Source organism: Chiloscyllium plagiosum, unplaced genomic scaffold (genome assembly GCF_037043375.1).
Source record: "Chiloscyllium plagiosum isolate Xiang-an unplaced genomic scaffold, Cpla_swu_hap1 HiC_scaffold_8, whole genome shotgun sequence".
NCBI classification, from domain to species: domain Eukaryota; kingdom Metazoa; phylum Chordata; class Chondrichthyes; order Orectolobiformes; family Hemiscylliidae; genus Chiloscyllium; species Chiloscyllium plagiosum.
The window spans coordinates 45,471,261-45,489,199 of NW_028270146.1; the positions used below are offsets into that span (position 1 = coordinate 45,471,261).

A 17,939-nucleotide genomic window follows, 5' to 3' on the forward strand; every position below is an offset into this window, starting at 1 on the left:
GAAAAGCCTAGTAGATCTGGCAGCATTTGTAAATAGAAAGCAGAGTTAACACTTCTGGTCGAGCAATCCTTCTTCAGAACTGACGAATGGCCAGAAACATTACCTTTGATTTCTCTCCTCAGATGCTGCCAGACCTGCTGACCTTTTCTGGCAATTTCTATTTTTTGATTTTGATTTACAGCATCTGCAGTTCTTTTGGTTTTTAACTAGTGGAGGAGACTCCGTATATCCTCATCCTCAATAAAGCAGAAAAGACTGAAGTATATTGTTATTCCTGCACTGTCGCTGGGTCAAAGTCCTAATTATTCTTCATAGCACTATTAGGCTGTACCTACATCATTACAGCAGTTCAAAAACATAAGTCGTTTCCTTTATCAGTTGCAAGGTGTCATTCATTTGAGACTGTTAACTTATAAGAGCCAATTATTTTTGGCTGAGATGTTGAGAGAAAGGGATAGGGCTTAATGAAGTAAGTTTAATATCATCCAGAAACCTCCTATGATAACTCAACATCAATGCAAAAGAAATTCAACCAGAAGAGGGAAGGGAATGGTCCATCTTGGCTTTCTCCTGAGTTACCCAACATGCTAGATGCTAGTCGTCGGCTAATTCAGTAAATTCTATATGATATCAAGAAATGACTGAACATACTGGATACTACTCTGGAATTTCTCTGGCAATAATACTGAAGTCTCACGTTCCAGAACTAGCCACATACATAACCAAGCTTTTCCAATATAGTTACAACACAGCACATAGGAGAAATGGGGAAAAAAACCCATATATGTTCTGTCAGTAAAACACAGGTCAACCCCAACCTAGCCAATTACCACCAACTAGTCTACTCTCAATCATCAGCAAGGTGATGAAGAAGTCACTGATAAAATTAAATAATAGGTACCCAGCTCATTGGTACAAACACAGAATGTTTGAGAAATACAGGTAGTAGCCATTGGGAGAAACAGAGCTTGCTCAATGATGCCCAGCTTGGATTCCACAAGGGCCACTCAGCTTCTGGACTTATTACAACCTTGTCCCACCTGTCAATCTTGCTTCCCACCTATCCGCTCCACCTTCCTCTCTGATCTATCACCTTTACCCCCAGCTCCATCTACCTATTGCACACTCAGCTTCCTTCTCCCCAGCCCCACCCCTTCCCATTTATCTCTTCACTCCTGAGTTCCCAGCTTCATTCCTGATGAAGGGCTTTTGCCTGAAATGTCGATTTTCCTGTTCTTCGGATGCTGCCTGACATGCTGTGCTTTTTCAGCACCACTCTAATCTTGACTCTAATCTCCAGCATCTGCAGTACCCACTTCTGCCTTATTACAACCTTGGTTCAAACATTTTCAAAAGAGCTGAATTCCTGATGTGAGGTGAGAGTGACAACCTTTAATGCCAAAGCCATATTTGATCCAGTGTGACAGCCTAGCAAAACTGGAATCAGTGGGGATCGGGGAAAAGCTTTCTGCTGCTTGGAGTCATTCCTGGCACAGAGGAAGGTGGTTTTGTTTCGAGAAGTCCTTCCCTCCAAATAAAAATTCAAAGATGTGGATGTTTTTTGATGATTCGGTGTGCATCACCATTCATGGCTCCTCAGATATTGAAGCAGTCTGCATCCAAATGCCACAATACTTAGACAATATTTAGATTTAGGCTGATAAATGTCAATTATCACAGAGAATCAAAAGTATTTCAATGCTGCAGGAGGCTATTTAGCCCATCATATTGTCACTGGATCTTCATTGCTGAATCCCACACAACATCCTTGGAATTACTATTGAACAGAAATGAATTGGACCAATCATCCAAATGTGTGACTAGAAGAGCAGTCTATGCAATATATATTAATGATTTGGATGACAGAAGTGAATGTACTATCAGCAAATTTGCAGATGAAAAAAAAGGCTGACAAGTATTGGGGCTGGCACAAGAGGTTTACAGAAGGATATAAACAGGTTTTAGTGGGCAAAAACTTGGCAAATGGAATGTGATATGGGAGGTTGTGCAGTTTAGCAGGAAGAATAGAAGAACTGAACCTTATATTAATGAGGAAAGACTGCTGAGAACTGCAGCACAAAGGGATTGGGGGGTCCTGGTGCATGAATCACAAAAGTTAGCATCCAGGTTCAGCAGGTAATAGTGAAGCTGTATGGAATGTTGGCCTTTATTTCAAAGAGAGGCCTTGCTGAAAATATACAAAGTACCCTCACAGCTCTCTAAGGTGAGACTCCCACCCAGGTGGGGATAGATATCCCACTCTGACACAGTTAAGGCTGATCCCAACATAATATTGCTCACAGCAGATAGGTTGCAGGATAAACACCATTTTGGTCAGGAGTAGCAGGGAATACATTGTCCCATAAGATCCAATCCAATAGTGCACAGCTCAATACTAAAAAATGTCCCTTCACCTCTGTAATCTTCTGCAACCTCCTTAAGCATAAACTAAACTATCACTTCATACAAGCACAGACTATGGCTGCTGACATGTTGCATTAGCCTATGTATTGGTGAAAATCTTGAATAGTAATATATAATATATGGCACTTTTCCCATCTTAAAACAAAACATGAGGACAGTGTCTTCTTAAGATCGAGTTGCTATGATGGGTTGCAATTGTATCCTTTCATTGAATACCCTAACTGTTTAAAAAATAGATCATTTTAACATCCATGTAAAAGATGACATTTCAAAATTGAGAAATTTAAGCACATTGTGATCAATCTCGTATTTGTGTGAGTAAAGGTGCTGATTCATGTGTGAACTTGTAGCTTTCAAATGTCAGATTTGATTGAATGGTAACAAACTATGTGATAATCGTGGTTCTCCTCAGTTTCTCATGATTAATATGAATTAAACTACAACTAAACTCAGTAGTAAGAAGGAAAATGGCTTGAGAGAGAATGTAGCTTGAAACACTTCCGAGCAGATAAGTAACTATTGTTGGGCCAGTGAGGGATTTAATCTTCTATCATACTGCTAAGATTCCAGAGCAGATAGGCACTGTACCTGTAAGATAGTTCACTGACAGCTTAGCATTTAATATTCCAATATAAAGGTCCTCACCTCACCTTCAGCAGCACAGTGCGATGGAATTAGTGGAGCATGTAGTCAGTCTGTCAACCATGTATATTGTTACTGTCATATGTTGTAACTATATCAACAATAAACACAGTACAAAACAAAGCACAGTACCCAGGCTATGTACAAGTCTGAGGTCTTCTCTGTTACCATGGGATCCGTGCCAAGGCCACAATTATTTACAATATACACTAACGACTTGGATAAAAAAGTGAATGTTCTGTCACCAAGTTTGTGCATGACACAAAAATAGGTGAGAAGGCAAGTGCTGAGGATGAAGTGCTGATAGTCTGCAGAGGGATATGGATGGGTTTTGAAAGTGGAAAAACTTCAATGGAATATAATATGGAAAAATATGAGGTTTTGCATTTTAGCAGGAAAAATAGAGATGTTTGGGATTGGGTAGGGGATCAATGGTGTATTGGTAATAATACTAGACTGTTAAACCAGAGACCGAGGTGATATTCTGGGGACATGAGTTCAAATTCCACCAAGGCAGATGGTGAAATTTGAATTCAATAAAAATCTAGAATTAAGAGTCTAATGATGACCATGAATCCATTGTTAATTGCTGGAAATAACTCATCTGATCCAGTAATGTCCCTGTTCTAGCCTACATGTGACCCACAGAAATGTGATTGACTCTTAACTGCCCGTTGGGATGGGCAATAAATGCAGGCCGAGCCAGTGACATTCTTGTCCCATGAATGAACAAAATAAATATTAATAAAGTGGAGAAAAGACTGCAAAAGGAATAGAGAAATTTTGGGACACTTGTGTTTAAATCACAAAAAGCTAACATCCAAACTCAGTAGGTTATAGGGAAAGCAAATGGAATACTTCAAAAGGAATGCAGTATAAAAATGGGGAAGTTTTGATAAAACTCATTTATAAGGGATTTTAATAAAAAATAAGGAATCTCTGGGGTCTTGACAGGGTAAATCCTGAAGTTGTATTCCTTCTGGAACTAGAGCACATGATTTCAGAGTAAGGGGATGTCCAGTTAGGCCTGAGATGAACAGGAATTTCTTCTCTCAAATTGCAGTGACCCTAAGAACTGTCTTCAGTCCTGTTTTGACAGAACTAGTCCCGCTTTGACTGTCTCCCAGGTCCCTTCTGACTGTCCCCCAGTCCCCTCTGACTGTCCCAAGTCCCACTCTGACTGTCCCCCAGGCCCCCTTTGACTGTCCCAAGTCCCCCTCTGACTGTCTCCCAGGCCCCCTCTGACTGTCCCAAGGTCCCCTCTGACTGTCCCAAGGTCCCCTCTGACTGTCCCAAGGTCCCCTCTGACTGTCCCAAGTCCTCCTCTGACTGTCCCACAGGCCTCCTCTGACTGTCCCAAGTCCCTCTCTGACAGTTCTCAGGGCCACTCTGACAGTCTTCAGTCCCGCTCTGACTGACTCAGTCTTGGTCTGAATGATTCCGTTCCTCAGGTATGTATCTGGTAGCTCCTGCCACTGTTCAGCGCCTACATACATTTTGGTCACAGCAAGGCAGAGCAGATTTAGCAAGCTCGTCTGATGTATCCTCTAGACTATATATAGATCACATTGATGCAGAAAACAAAATAGTTTTCATATCAAATGTGAGTTTGCCGGTTGTTCTTACATTGATGATGATTTGTGATTTACAATGCGGCTAAACTCCATTAGCTTGATTATGGAAAGCAGCTCTTGCAGATGATTGATAGGAACTAATAGATTAAGAAAATTGAACAACAATATGCTCATGTTAAAAATGACATAGCAGACTCAGTTATTGTAAAGGCCTGGAAACAATTTCAGTAAACACTGTCAATTTTCATTTTATTAATCTGGTGTGGAGTAATGACTGTCTCCTTTTGGGAATATCCAAGCAATTAGCTGACTAATGCAAATGTAGGAACAATTTTGAGCAGATTGGTAACGCCTGATTTTGAAATGAAATGGAAAGTTAGCTCATCATCGTTTTTTAAGGTAAAATGTATTTGTTCATTCAGCTAGATATCATGTCAACATAAATTATAGCCACAAATATATTTTGTACTTATTACTTATGGTTGAAATCTTACATAAGTTCTAATGGGGATCAGTCTGGAATACATGAGTCTATTTCATGTCAGGGGCCTTTATTTAAATCTAAGGCTAAACTGTTTAGATGCAAATCAATTTTCTCTACCATCTAAACTCATTTCCCCACAATATGAGGACAGCAGAAGAAGATTAAGAAGAGGGCATTATGTTAGCAACCTCATTGAAGAGACTGTACAAATAATGAGAAGAGTAAAAGGAGAAATTTACTTTGGAGTAACAAGTAGTGTGAAGGCTAAGGTTAGGGTAGGTAGTTGGAGAAGAGTAAAAACAACATTTAGTGCTCTACCTTTTACAGTCTTTTGAGTAGAAAACTGAGTTTGAAATGTCTCAGCTGGTACACTATTTCCTCCATACAATAGAATTCTCACTTCAAGCCCACTCTACACCTTGAGTGCTGCACAAGTTTGACAGAACCTAGTGCAGTATAGAAGGAATGCTGTATTGCTGCATGGTATTGTGTTAAACTCATCTGCCTATTCAGGAGGGTATCAGCATTGCCTTGGCACTAATTCAAAGACAAGCGGGGAAGTTATCCCAGGAGTCCTGGGCAGTATCAGAACTACAATCAACAAATTACCTTGTCACTTTTATATTGTTCAGCACATTCGTAATTTTTAAGAACTTGTTACTTGAGTATAAATATTACTTTGTGATTACAATACAACAAAAGCAGAAGCAAAATTTCATTTAGACCAGACAATGGAAACAAAAGGTATACAAAGTTGGGGGGGGGGGGGGAACATTCAAAATGATTCTGCAGGAAAACAGGAGTATTCATTTCCCAAAGTAGACAGAATGGAGGCAGGTGCAGAGGAGGGAGTATGTATCACAACTAACCTTCTCCAGTGGCAAGCCAAGCGTTCCAATATATTTAAGAAGGCTGCATGCCTCACAGTTAGCTGGAGTTTTACTTTAACAGCATACAAGCCAACTTTTCCAGAGTTCAGAAATCCTAACAGTTGAAGGGGTACAAGCAGGGCAGTTTCCATAAGATGGATGTCTTTATGGAACTTCTTGAATCCGAAGCAGTGGAGTGCTTCCTCTATGGTGGCCCAAAGGGAATGTGGTTCCTTCCCTGCAAATGTCAGGACCAATATTTCAGTGAGTTAATCAATGGAAGTGGTTCCTTCGGAGACAGTGAAAATTGTTTGTCTTCATTCATTTCAATGCAATCTAAAGAGATTTCAACAGCAACCATTTGTATTCACATAGCGTCTTTAACAGAATGAAATGCCCCAAGTTACTTCAGAGAAGTGTCACAAAATAAAACTTGACACCAAACCATAAAAGAAAGTAAAGTTTGGTCAAAGAAGCAGATTTTAATTAACGTTTTAAAAGAGGAAATGAAGGCAAGGAGGGGAACTCCAGAGCTGAAGGCCATGCCAGTTGAATTGATTTTATTTATTGTCATGTGTTCTGAAGTACAGTGAAAAGCTTTGTTTATGAGCAGTAGAGGCAGATCATAGTAAACAAGGAGGTGCAGTTCAAAAAAACTTAGAAAAAGGCATTGAGGTTACATTGTACAGGGCATGTTCTAGGTGAGATCAACATTAGCAAGATCAGCATTATTTGAGGCTAGAGAGTTCACTCATCAGTCTAATAACGGCCAGGAAGAAGCTGTTCCTGAACCTGCTGGTGTGTGTGTGTGTGTGTGTTCAAGCTTCTGTATCTTCTGCCTGACCGAAGAGGTTGTAGGATATCATTACTGGGGTGGGATGGGTCTCTGATGATGCTGGCAGCCTTTTCGCAACAGTAAGCCATATAAATGGAGTCCATGAATGGAAGGCTGGCTTCCATGATGGTAGGGGCAGCGCGCACTACCTTCTGTAGTTTCTTACAGTCCTGAGTAGACCAGTTGCCATACTAGGCCGTTATGCACTCGGACAGAATGCTTTCAATGGTACATCTGCAGAAATTGGTGAGGATCTTTACGGACATGCCAAATTTCCTGAGCTACCTGAGGAAGAAAGGGCATTGTTGTGCCTTCTTGGCCATCTACATGGGAAGTCCAGGACAGATTGTTGGTTATCATCATGCCAATGCTCTCCACCCTCTCAATCTCTGCTCCATTAATGTAAATGGGGGCATGTTCTCCTTTTCTCTTTTTGAAGTCAATGATCAATTCTTTAGTTTTGCCAAAGTTGAGAGAGAGGTTGTTCTCATTGCACCATGTCACCAAGCCCCCTATCTCCCTTCTGTATTTTGACTCGTCATTGTTAGATATCTGTCCTAGAACGGTGGTGTCGTCAGTGAACTTGCAGATGGTATTCACGTGAAATTCAGCTACATAGTCTTGGGTGCAAGTGAAGGCATAAATTGGAGGAACACAAGTATGTCAGAAGGTATTGGGGCTCCATAGAGGCATAGCTGAATTGGGAGCCAATGCAGAATCACATTTGATGATTTAGCAGAAAGTTACTGAAAAGCTACTTTGTCAGTTCCATAAGAAATGTAAAAGTGAAGTAATGGTAACTTGACAAATCAATATTTGGTTAAGCACCTAAATAGTTATTTACTACCTTACTTTTAAAGCTTTTAGTTTTATAGTTCCCAATTATGAAAAGCCCAGAAATGTGATTGAGAATGCCAAATGTTCACCACCATCTGAATGAAGAATTCTTTCCTCATCTGAGTCTGAAATGGCCTACAGCATGTCCTGACACTGTGGCCCTTTGCCTGAAACCTCTGGCCATCAATCTGAGGAAGGTTAATGGGAAAGACCACAGACCCATGCCCTGTGCAGGTATAGATGTGAAAGGTCCCTAATCCTGATGAGCATTGGCCTTGTTTGCTATGCTCCTCCCTGCTCAAGTCTGACCACTTCATTGACACCAACACTTTTGAACACAGAGGCCAGGGAAAGAATAGGCATGTTACAGGAAAGAATAATGCTGTCAGTAGGACCCAAAACCCTGTATACACCTTCTTCCTTTTGTTTCCAGATACTGCAGCAGGTTCTCAACACAAACATCACTCCAAGGTACATCCTGTGGAACTATGAAGTTATGTCTCATGCTGGGGCAGTGATATTCAGAGCTACACAAAGACAAATAACTAGATGTGAGATCAAAACAGTATTATTTATTTTAAAACAAATCAAAATAATGTTCAGTGCATTGCCACCTTTACCACCCAAATGGCCTCAATATGCTTTCTTCTTCCTTTCTCTCCCATTACATTTCAGGGCTGTATTGTATTCCATAATCGGGGTGGAGGTTCCCTGCTTGGCAGTGGAGTCCTTTGGCCTCAAGATTTCATCGGGTGGTCTCGGGGCGTTTGTGTCTGAACAGTATAGATGTGCTGAGGTGCATCTTGTCACAGGCAAGTTGCCTGTCCTCCGTATGACCTTCCAAGGGTCAGACATTGGCGGGGTGGATGTGGAAGGCTTTCTGATATGACCTGAGAGTCGACCTCTGAAGGGCCTGAGTGTGGTTCCACCTCCAGATGAGTGCCTCCTGGCTCTGCCCTGTCTCCTTGAAGGGGCAGCTGGAGTGTGTACCAGGCTCCCTGGCCCATAAGACATCGGAGCAGAATTAGGTCATTCAGCCCATTGGGTCTGTTCCATCATTTCGCCATGGCTGATATGTTTCTCAACCATTCTTCTGCCTGCTCCTTGAACACTTGACCTCCTCACTAATCAAGAAATTGTCTATTTCTGTTTTAAAGACACTCAATGACTTGGTCTTCACAGGCCTCTGCAGAAATAAGCTTCGCAGATTAACTACCTTCTGGTTGAAAACATTCCTCCTCATTTCAGTTGTAAAGGGTCATTCCTTCACTCTGAGGCTGTACCTTCAGGTTCTAGTCTCTCCTAATCCACTGTATTCAGGCCTCTCACTATTCTGTAAGTTTCAATCAGATCCACCCTCATCCTTCTAAATTCCTTTGAGTAAAGACCCAGAGTCCTCCACCATTCCTTGTAATGACAAAAACTTTTCATCTCAGGGATCATTCTTGTAAACCTCCTCTGGACCCATTCCAATGCCAATACATCCTTCCTTAGATACAGGGCCCAAAACAGCTTATCCAGAACCTTATACAGCTGTAGCAGTACAACTCTGTTCTTATATTCTTGATTTATCTGCCTTCAGACCCTCCAACTTCCCCAGCACCTTCTTCCTAGTAGTGGCCACCACATCACTTGAAGTTCTGGTGTGCTGGTAAAATCCTCCAATGTGAAGACTGGTGCAAAGTACCTATTCAGTTCCTCCGCCATTTCTTTGTTCTCCGTTACTATTTCTCCAGCCTCATTTTCCAGCAGTCTGATGTCCAATGTTTCCTCGCTCTTGGCTTTTATATATTTCTTAAAAATCTTGCAATCTTCTTTTATATTACTGGCTAGATTACTCTCATATTTCATCTTCTCCCTGTTATTGTTTTTTTTTGTTATCCTCTGCTTCCCAATCCTTTTGTCATCAATACTCACCATTCTGTGGTTCAGTGACTGGGGGGGAGCAGGAATGGGGTGTAGGAGCATGCTCCTCTCCAGCAGATATAGAGGGGGACAGACGGTCATATCACTCTCTGCACTGCTGCAGCTTGTGTCACATACCTTTCTGTCACTGCTGTTCTTCCTTGTGCCAGTGGACAAAGTCCCTCTTTGCTGATGCAACAGGATCCCCTCTTGCCTGGTGCTGAGCAGGTACCTGGTCTCAGAGTGTCCTTCAGGAGCCTGTGGACTGGGGACGTCCTTCCTCAGTTGGCTGGAGAACTGTTACTGTGAGGCCCTTGCCATTTTGTGCTCCCACATTCTCGAACATTCCCCCCAAGGTATTAGTATCGAGCTAGTGGGGGAGTAGGAGGCAGCCTTGCTGGTGCTTCCTCTAAAGTCTTGCTGCTCTCACCCCTAAAGGTTCAGAATGTGACTTCTGGGGGGGCGCAGGCAGTTTTGCTAGAAATGCTGGCAGGATCTGCAAGGCACGAGGGTGAGAAGTTCTATGGCCAGTGGTTAGAAATAGTGTTCAATAAATGACACTGACATTAAGGTTACTGTGGATGTTGCAGCGAAAGTGAGTGGCGAAAAATGGTGAGATCATGTGAGACAGTAGGGAGCATTCTTGACTGTGTAGAGTTAGTGGCATAAGTGATTGCAAAGTGGGTAGTGAGAGTGAGTGAGGAAAGGTGTGAAAGTGACAGAGCATGAGTTTTGTTGGGAGGTGCATACAGCAGCAGAGAAAAAGTGAGTGTAAAGTAGCAGACAGGAGTGTGTGAAACATACCCCAATGGAGCAGAGAAGGTTATTGGATAATGGATATCCTTCTTTGGATAATGTTAGTTGCTCCTCTGCACCATGGAGTTGGCACTGATCTGGATGGTGACCTCAGACTAGGCTGCCAGGGCCTAATGACATGGCATCCTTCACTGGTCCTCCAGGAATAGGACTCCTCTCTGATGCTCCACCCCCTTGACCAGGATCTCAATGTCCTTGTCCAAGAGTTGTGATGTCACCTTCTCCTTCTCAGACTTCTTTGGGAAATGTTTTTGACCGAGCAGGGTAGTTTCAGAATACCAGCGCCCGTAAGGGTGTAAAGCAGTCTTTAAAGATGGCAGGTGCAAGGAATGCTGGTCTCTCAGTTGGTATCCACCATGTGGCAACTTGTTCTGGGAAGGGCATTTGGTAAGATGGGGATAGAAATGGACATGAGGGACCACAATAGACTGGGGTAGGTAGTTAATGAAGCATGTTTAATACAATACATTGAGGCATCTCACTAGGCCTCACAGTCAGAATCACTCTAAAACTCAACAGTGTTCACATTTTGCCAAAAACAGTACGATTCAGGCCAATATTTTAAGTGTTCCCAGATATATTTGAATTGCTGTAAGTAGTTTAATTTTATTGTAAGTACAATACAATTTGTTTAAATTTTAAATAAATTGATTTGAAAATTAATCTCCTGTCAATGTGCATTGTTTTGTGCAGCATTGTTATTTTGTTTAACTCATTATTTTGAAATATGCCTTGCAAATTACACATATAAATTTTAAAAAATGTAATTGATCCATCTTGTGCAATATTTAACTGTATTCATGATGTACACACAGGTAGAACTACATGAAGAGGAAAAGAGAAATCTCAGCCATGAAGTCATCACTTTATGCAATCAGCTAATGGAAGCCAAAATAACCATAGATGAATTAACAGAAAACAATGTAAGTAACTGAGAACAAATATGTCCCTGAAAACTCACATTCAACAAAAGATAAAACAAAGCAATTGGAATTTTAAACCTTTTCCAGTACTTTATCTATGTGACATTTTGAGGCAATGCCTGTATATTCAAAGGGAATGTGTGTACACAAAAATTTCACCCCTTAACAGCAGCAGTACCTTTTAAAATCATGTCTGGGAATTCCCCATAATCTGCCTTCCACCAGCTAAAGGGTAGAGACCCAGCAAGAGATCCACATTGTTACCATTGGTGCTTGATACAGGCAGCCTTCCTGAGTCGGGCAGTGGAGAGGCCAGCATTGGGCCTTTCCCTGCAATCAGGATCACTACTGAAACTGTTAGAAGATTAGAGATCACACAGCAACACCATTGAAAATAACGTGGAGATGCTGGTGTTGGACTGAGGTGGACACTGTCACAAGTCACATAATACTAGGTTGTAGTCCAACAGCTTTATTTGAAATCACAAGCTTTCGGAGTATTGCTCTTTCATCCGCTGAAGTTGAAGGAAGCTATAGTCATAGGATATTGTAAACCCTCCTGCTTAATTTAAACTGACAACACAGAAAAGATTTATCCCTTGCAGTAACCTGTGAAAACTCATGAGGCCAAGAACTACTTAAAGTAAAAATTAACAAATTTATTTACAACTCCTTCCTCTAACCTATCTTTTACCTTCCCTTCGAGAATAGAGTCATAGAGATGTACAGCATGGAAACAGACCCTTCAGTCCAACCCGTCCATGCTGACCAGATATCCCAACCCAACCTAGTCTCACCTGCCAGCACCCGGCCCATATCCCTCCAAACCCTTCCTATTCATATACCCATCCAAATGCCTCTTAAATGTTGCAATTGTACCAGCCTCCACCACATCCTTTGGCAGCTCATTCCATACATTTACCACCCTCTGCGTGAAAGAGTTGCCCCTTAGGTCCCTTTTATATCTTTCCCCTCTCACCCTAAACCTATGCCCTCTAGTTCTGGACTCCCCGATCCCAGGGAAAAGATTTTGCCTATTTATCCTATCCATGCCCCTCATAATTTTGTAATCCTCTATAAGGTAACTCCTCAGCCTCCAATGCTCCAGGGAAAACAGCCCCAGCCTGTTCAGCCTCTCCCTGTAGCTCAGATCCTCCAACCCTGGCAACATCCTTGGAAATCTTTTCTGAACCCTTTCAAGTTTCACAACATCTTTCCGATAGGAAGGAGACCAGAATTGCACGCAATATTCCAACAGTGGCCTGACCAATATCCTGTACAGCTGCAACATGACCTCCCAACTCCTGTACTCAGTACTCTGACCAATAAAGGAAATCATACCAAACGCTTTCTTCACTATACTATCTACCTGCAACTCCACTTTCAAGGAGCTATGAACCTGCACTCCAAGGTCTCTTTGTTTAGCAACAGTCCCTAGGACCTTATCATTAAGTGTATAAGTCCTGCTAAGATTTGCTTTCCCAAAATGCAGCACCTCACATTTATCTGAATTAAACCCCATCTGTCACTTCTCAGCCCATTGGCCCATCTGGTCCAGGTCCTGTTGTAATCTGAGGTAACCCTCTTCGCTGTCCACTACACTTCCAATTTTGGTGTCATCTGCAAACTTACTAACTGTACCTCTTATGCTCGCATCAAAATCATTATGTAAATGACAAAAAGTAGAGGGCCCAGCACCGATCCTTGTGGCACTCCACTGATCACAGGCCTCCAGTCTGAAAAACAACCCTCCACCACCACCCTCTCTCTTCGACCTTTGAGCCAGTTCTGTATCCAAATGGCTAGTTTTCCCTGTATTCCATGAGATCTAACCTTGCTAATCAGTCTCCCATGGGGAGACTCATTTAGTATCTCCCCCATTTTCTGTGGCTCCACACAAAGGCCACCTTGCTGATCTTTGAGGGGCCCAATTCTCTCCCTAGTTACCCTTTTGTCCTTAACATATTTGTAAAAACCCTTTGGGTTCTCCTAATTATATTTGCCAAAGCTATCTCATGTCCCCATTTTGCCCTCCTGATTTTCCTCTTAAGTATACTCCTACTTTCTTTATACTCTTTGAAGGATTCACTCGATCTATCCTGTCTATACCTGAAATATGCTTCCTTCTTTTTCTTAACCAAACCCTCAATTTCTTTAGTCATCCAGCATTCCCTATACCTACTAGCCTTCCCTTTCACCCTGACAGGAATATACTTTCTCTGGATTCTTGTTATCTCATTTCTGAAGGCTTCTCATTTTCTAGCCGTCCCTTTATCTGTGAACATCTGCCTCCAATCAGCTTTCGAAACTTCTTGCCTAATACCGTCAAAATTAGCCTTTCTCCAATTTAGAACTTCAACTTTTAGATCTGCTCTATCCTTTTTCATCACTATTTTTAAACAAATAGAATTATGGTCACTGGCCCCAAAGTGCTCACCCACTGACACCTCAGTCACCTGCCCTGCCTTATTTCCCAAGAGTAGGTCAAGTCTTGCACCTTCTCTAGTAGGTACATCCACATACTGAATCAGAAAATTGTCTTGTACACACTTAAGAAATTCTTCTCCATCTAAACCTTTCACACTATGGCAGTCTCAGTCGATGTTTGGAAAGTTAAAATCCCCTACCATAACTAAACCTATTATTCTTACAGATAGCAGAGATCTCCTTACAAGTTTGTTTCTCAATTTCCCTCTGACTATTGGGGGGGTCTAAAATACTTTTCCAATAAGGTGATCATCCCTTTCTTATTTCTCAGTTCCACCCAAAAAACTTGCCTGGATGTATTTCACAGCTGTAATGCTATCCCTTATCAAAAATGCCACTCCCCCTCCTCTCTTGCCTCCCTTTCTATCCTTCCTGTAGCATTTGTATCCTGGAACATTAAGTTGCCAGTCCTGCCCACCCCTGAGCCATGTTTCCGTAATTGCTATGATATCCCAGTCCCATGTTCCTAACCATGCCCTGAGTTCATCTGCCTTCCCTGTTAGTCCCCTTGCATTGAAATAAATGCAGTTTGATTTATCAGTCCTACCTTGTCCCTGCCTGCCCTGACTGTTTGACTCACCTCTGTTCTCAGCTGTACCTGTCTCAGATCGATCTCTTTCCTCACTATCTCCCTGGGTCCCAACCACCCCCCCCCCCCCCCCCCCACCTTACAAGTTTAAATCCTCCCAAGCATTTCTAGCAAATTTCCCTGCCAATATATTAGTCCCCTTCCAATTTAGGTGTAATCCGTCCTTCTTGTACAGGTCACTTCTACCCCAAAAGAGATTCCAATGATCCAAAAATGTGAATCCTTCTCCCATACACCAGCTCAGCCATGCATTCATCTGTTCTATCCTCCTATTCCTGCCCTCACTAGCTCGTAGCACTGGGAGTAATCCAGATATTATACTAGTCCAATAAAACGCAACTAAAATTTACCAAAATTTCAAGTTTTCAAAACCATACAGTTGTCGAATCTTCTATTTGGATCTTCCTGTGTCTTCTTTACTTCTTCTTAGGGATTATGCTTCACAGGTCATGGATCGATAAAGGTACCTTTAAGAGAGTTATTTTTTGGGCAGTCTCCACATGCTGGTGGCTTGGCAGTTCTTCTCCCAAGTGTTCAATTTTCCATAGTCTTATACCCCCAAAGCATCGGGTTGTGTCATTGGCTTTTAAGATTGTCAGTGTACTAAATTCAAACTTGATTGGAATTTGGTATTTTTCGGGGTATAATTTAAACTATCTGGCCTAATTCGAATATGTTTCTGTCTCCAGGCAAATAGCTACGCCAGTAGCTGGACCACATGTTACATTATATCTTATTCAGAACACTTGGTGCTGTCAGGTAGTTCTGCTAGCTTTTAACTCTCCTAAAGGTACAGCACGCCCATATCTTCATAACAATATGTATAGATGGAGAGGAAAAAGAGCAGATGCTGTGGGACTGAACCTCCTTACCAGAGGCCTCGGATCACAGAGCAATGCAGGTAACAGTTAAGTAATGGCAGGAAGGGCTTCCCGTGATGGTGTGTGTTGGGAGCATTGGCAACAAGGTTGGGAGTGGTTCTCAGTCGACTTCTCTTCCTGATTCCATGTCCTTCAATTAGGCAATGACTGCCTTTGGAGGGAGGACCCACCACTGGCTACTGCCACCCCTTTGCTTCAACATAGGCCCCCCAATAACAGCAGAGATGTGGAGAAACAGATTGGGAAACAGATTTTGGAAAGGTGCAGAAGCCACAGGGTCGTAGTCATGGGCGACTTCAACTTCCCAAATATTGATTGGAAGCTCTTTAGATCAAGTAGATTGGATGGGGCGGTGTTTGTGCAGTGTGTCCAGGAAGCTTTTCTAACGCAGTATGTAGATTGTCCAACCAGAGGGGAGGCCATATTGGATTTGGTACTCGGTAATGAACCGGGACAAGTGGTGGGCTTGTTAGTGGGTGAACATTTTGGTGATAGTGACCACAATTCTGTGACTTTCACCTTGGTTATGGAGAGAGATAGGTGCGCACAACAAGGTAGATTTTATAATTGGGGGAAGGGAAATTACGATGCTGTAAGGCAGGATTTGAGGAGCATACGTTGGGAGCATAGGCTGTCAGGGAAGGATGTGGTGGAAATGTGGAACTTTTTCAAAGAGCAGATACGACGTGTCCATGATATGTATGTACCTATCAGGCAGGAAAGAAATGGTCGTGTGAGGGAGCCTTGGTTGACGAGAGAGGTTGAATGTCTGGTAAAGAGGAAGAAGGAGGCTTACATAAGGTTGAGGGAACAGGATTCAGACAGAGCAGTGGAGGGATACAGGATAGCCAGAAGGGACCTGAAGAAAGGGATTAGGAGAGCTAAGAGAGGGCATGAAAAATCGTTGGCGGATAGGATCAAGGATAACCCCAAGGCATTTTATGCGTATGTGAGAAACCTGAGAATGACGAGAACGAGGGTAGGTCCGATCAAGGACAGTAGTGGGAGACTGTGTATTGAGTCGGAAGAGATAGGAGAGGTCTTGAACAAGTACTTCTCTTCAGTATTTACGAACGAGAGGGACCGTATTGTAGAAGAGGAGAGTGTGAAATGGACTGGTAAGCTAGAAGAGATACCTGTTAGGAAGGAAGATGTGTTGGACATTTTGAACAACTTGAGGATAGACAAGTCCCCCGGGCCTGACGGGATATATCCTAGGATTATGTGGGAAGCAAGAGAGGAAATTGCAGTACCGTTGGCAATGATCTTCTCGTCTTCACTGGCAACGGGGGTGGTACCAGGGGACTGGAGAGTAGCGAATGTTGTGCCCCTGTTCAAAAAAGGGAATAGGGATAACCCCGGGAATTACAGGCCTGTTAGTCTTACTTCTGTGGTAGGCAAAGTAATGGAAAGGGTACTGAGGGATAGGATTTATGAGTATTTGGAAAGACACTGCTTGATTAGGGACAGCCAGCACGGATTTGTGAAGGGTAGGTCTTGCCTTACAAGTCTTATTGAATTCTTCGAGGAGGTGACCAAGCATGTGGATGAGGGAAGAGCAGTGGATGTAGTGTACATGGATTTTAGTAAGGCATTTGATAAGGTTCCCCATGGTAGGCTTATGCAGAAAGTCAGGAGGCATGGGATAGAGGGAAATTTGGCCAATTGGATAGAAAACTGGCTAACCGGTCGAAGGCAGAGAGTGGTGGTAGATGGTTAATATTCAGCCTGGAGCCCAGTTACAAGTGGAGTTCCGCAGGGATCAGTTCTGGGTCCTCTGCTGTTTGTAATTTTTATTAATGACTTAGATGAGGGAGTCGAAGGGTGGGTCAGTAAATTTGCAGATGATACGAAGATAGGTGGAGTTGTGGACAGTGAGGAGGGCTGTTGTCGGCTGCAGAGGGACTTAGATATGATGCAGAGCTGGGCTGAGGAGTGGCAGATGGAGTTTAACCCTGCCAAGTGTGAGGTTGTCCATTTTGGAAGGACAAATAAGAATGCGGAATACAGGGTTAATGGTAGGGTTCTTAGTCAGGTGGAGGAACAGAGGGATCTTGGGGTCTATGTACATAGATCTTTGAAGGTTGCCACTCAGGTGGATAGAGTTTGTAAGAAGGCCTATGGAGTATTATCGTTCATTAGCAGAGGGATTGAATTCAAGAGTCGTGAAGTGATGTTGCAGCTGTACAGGACTTTGGTTAGGCCACAGTTGGAGTACTGTGTGCAGTTCTGGTCGCCTCACTTTAGGAAAGATGTGGAAGCTTTGGAGAGGGTGCAGAGAAGATTTACCAGGATGTTGCCTGGGATGGAGAGGAAGTCGTACGAGGATAGGTTGAGAGTTCTCGGCCTTTTCTCGTTGGAACGGCGAAGGATGAGGGGTGACTTGATAGAGGTTTATAAGATGATCAGAGGAATAGATAGAGTAGACAGTCAGAAACTTTTTCCCCGGGTACAACAGAGTGTTACAAGGGGACATAAATTTAAGGTGAAGGGTGGAAGGTATAGGGGAGATGTCAGGGGTGGGTTCTTTACCCAGAGAGTGGTGGGGCATGGAATGCGCTGCCCGTGGGAGTGGTAGAGTCGGAATCATTGGCGACCTTTAAGCGGCATTTGGATAGGTACATGGATGGGTACTTAATCTAGGTTAGAAGTTCGGCACAACATCGTGGGCCG

The 17,939-nt window shown here is 42.8% G+C and overlaps 1 protein-coding gene and 1 pseudogene across 3 annotated transcripts in view; one reads left to right on the forward strand and one right to left on the reverse strand.

The window, feature by feature from the left end:
* Window positions 1–17,939, forward strand: part of begain (brain enriched guanylate kinase associated) — a 203,044-nt gene that overhangs the window by 181,881 nt on the left and 3,224 nt on the right. For all 3 annotated transcript variants that reach the window (XM_087989773.1, XM_087989772.1, XM_043698433.2), the window contains one exon: window positions 11,202–11,309. In XM_087989773.1, coding sequence (XP_087845899.1) covers window positions 11,202–11,309 — 108 coding nt within the window. The remainder of the gene's footprint in view (window positions 1–11,201; window positions 11,310–17,939) is intronic.
* LOC148149388 (uncharacterized) lies at window positions 6,812–8,520 on the reverse strand (annotated as a pseudogene).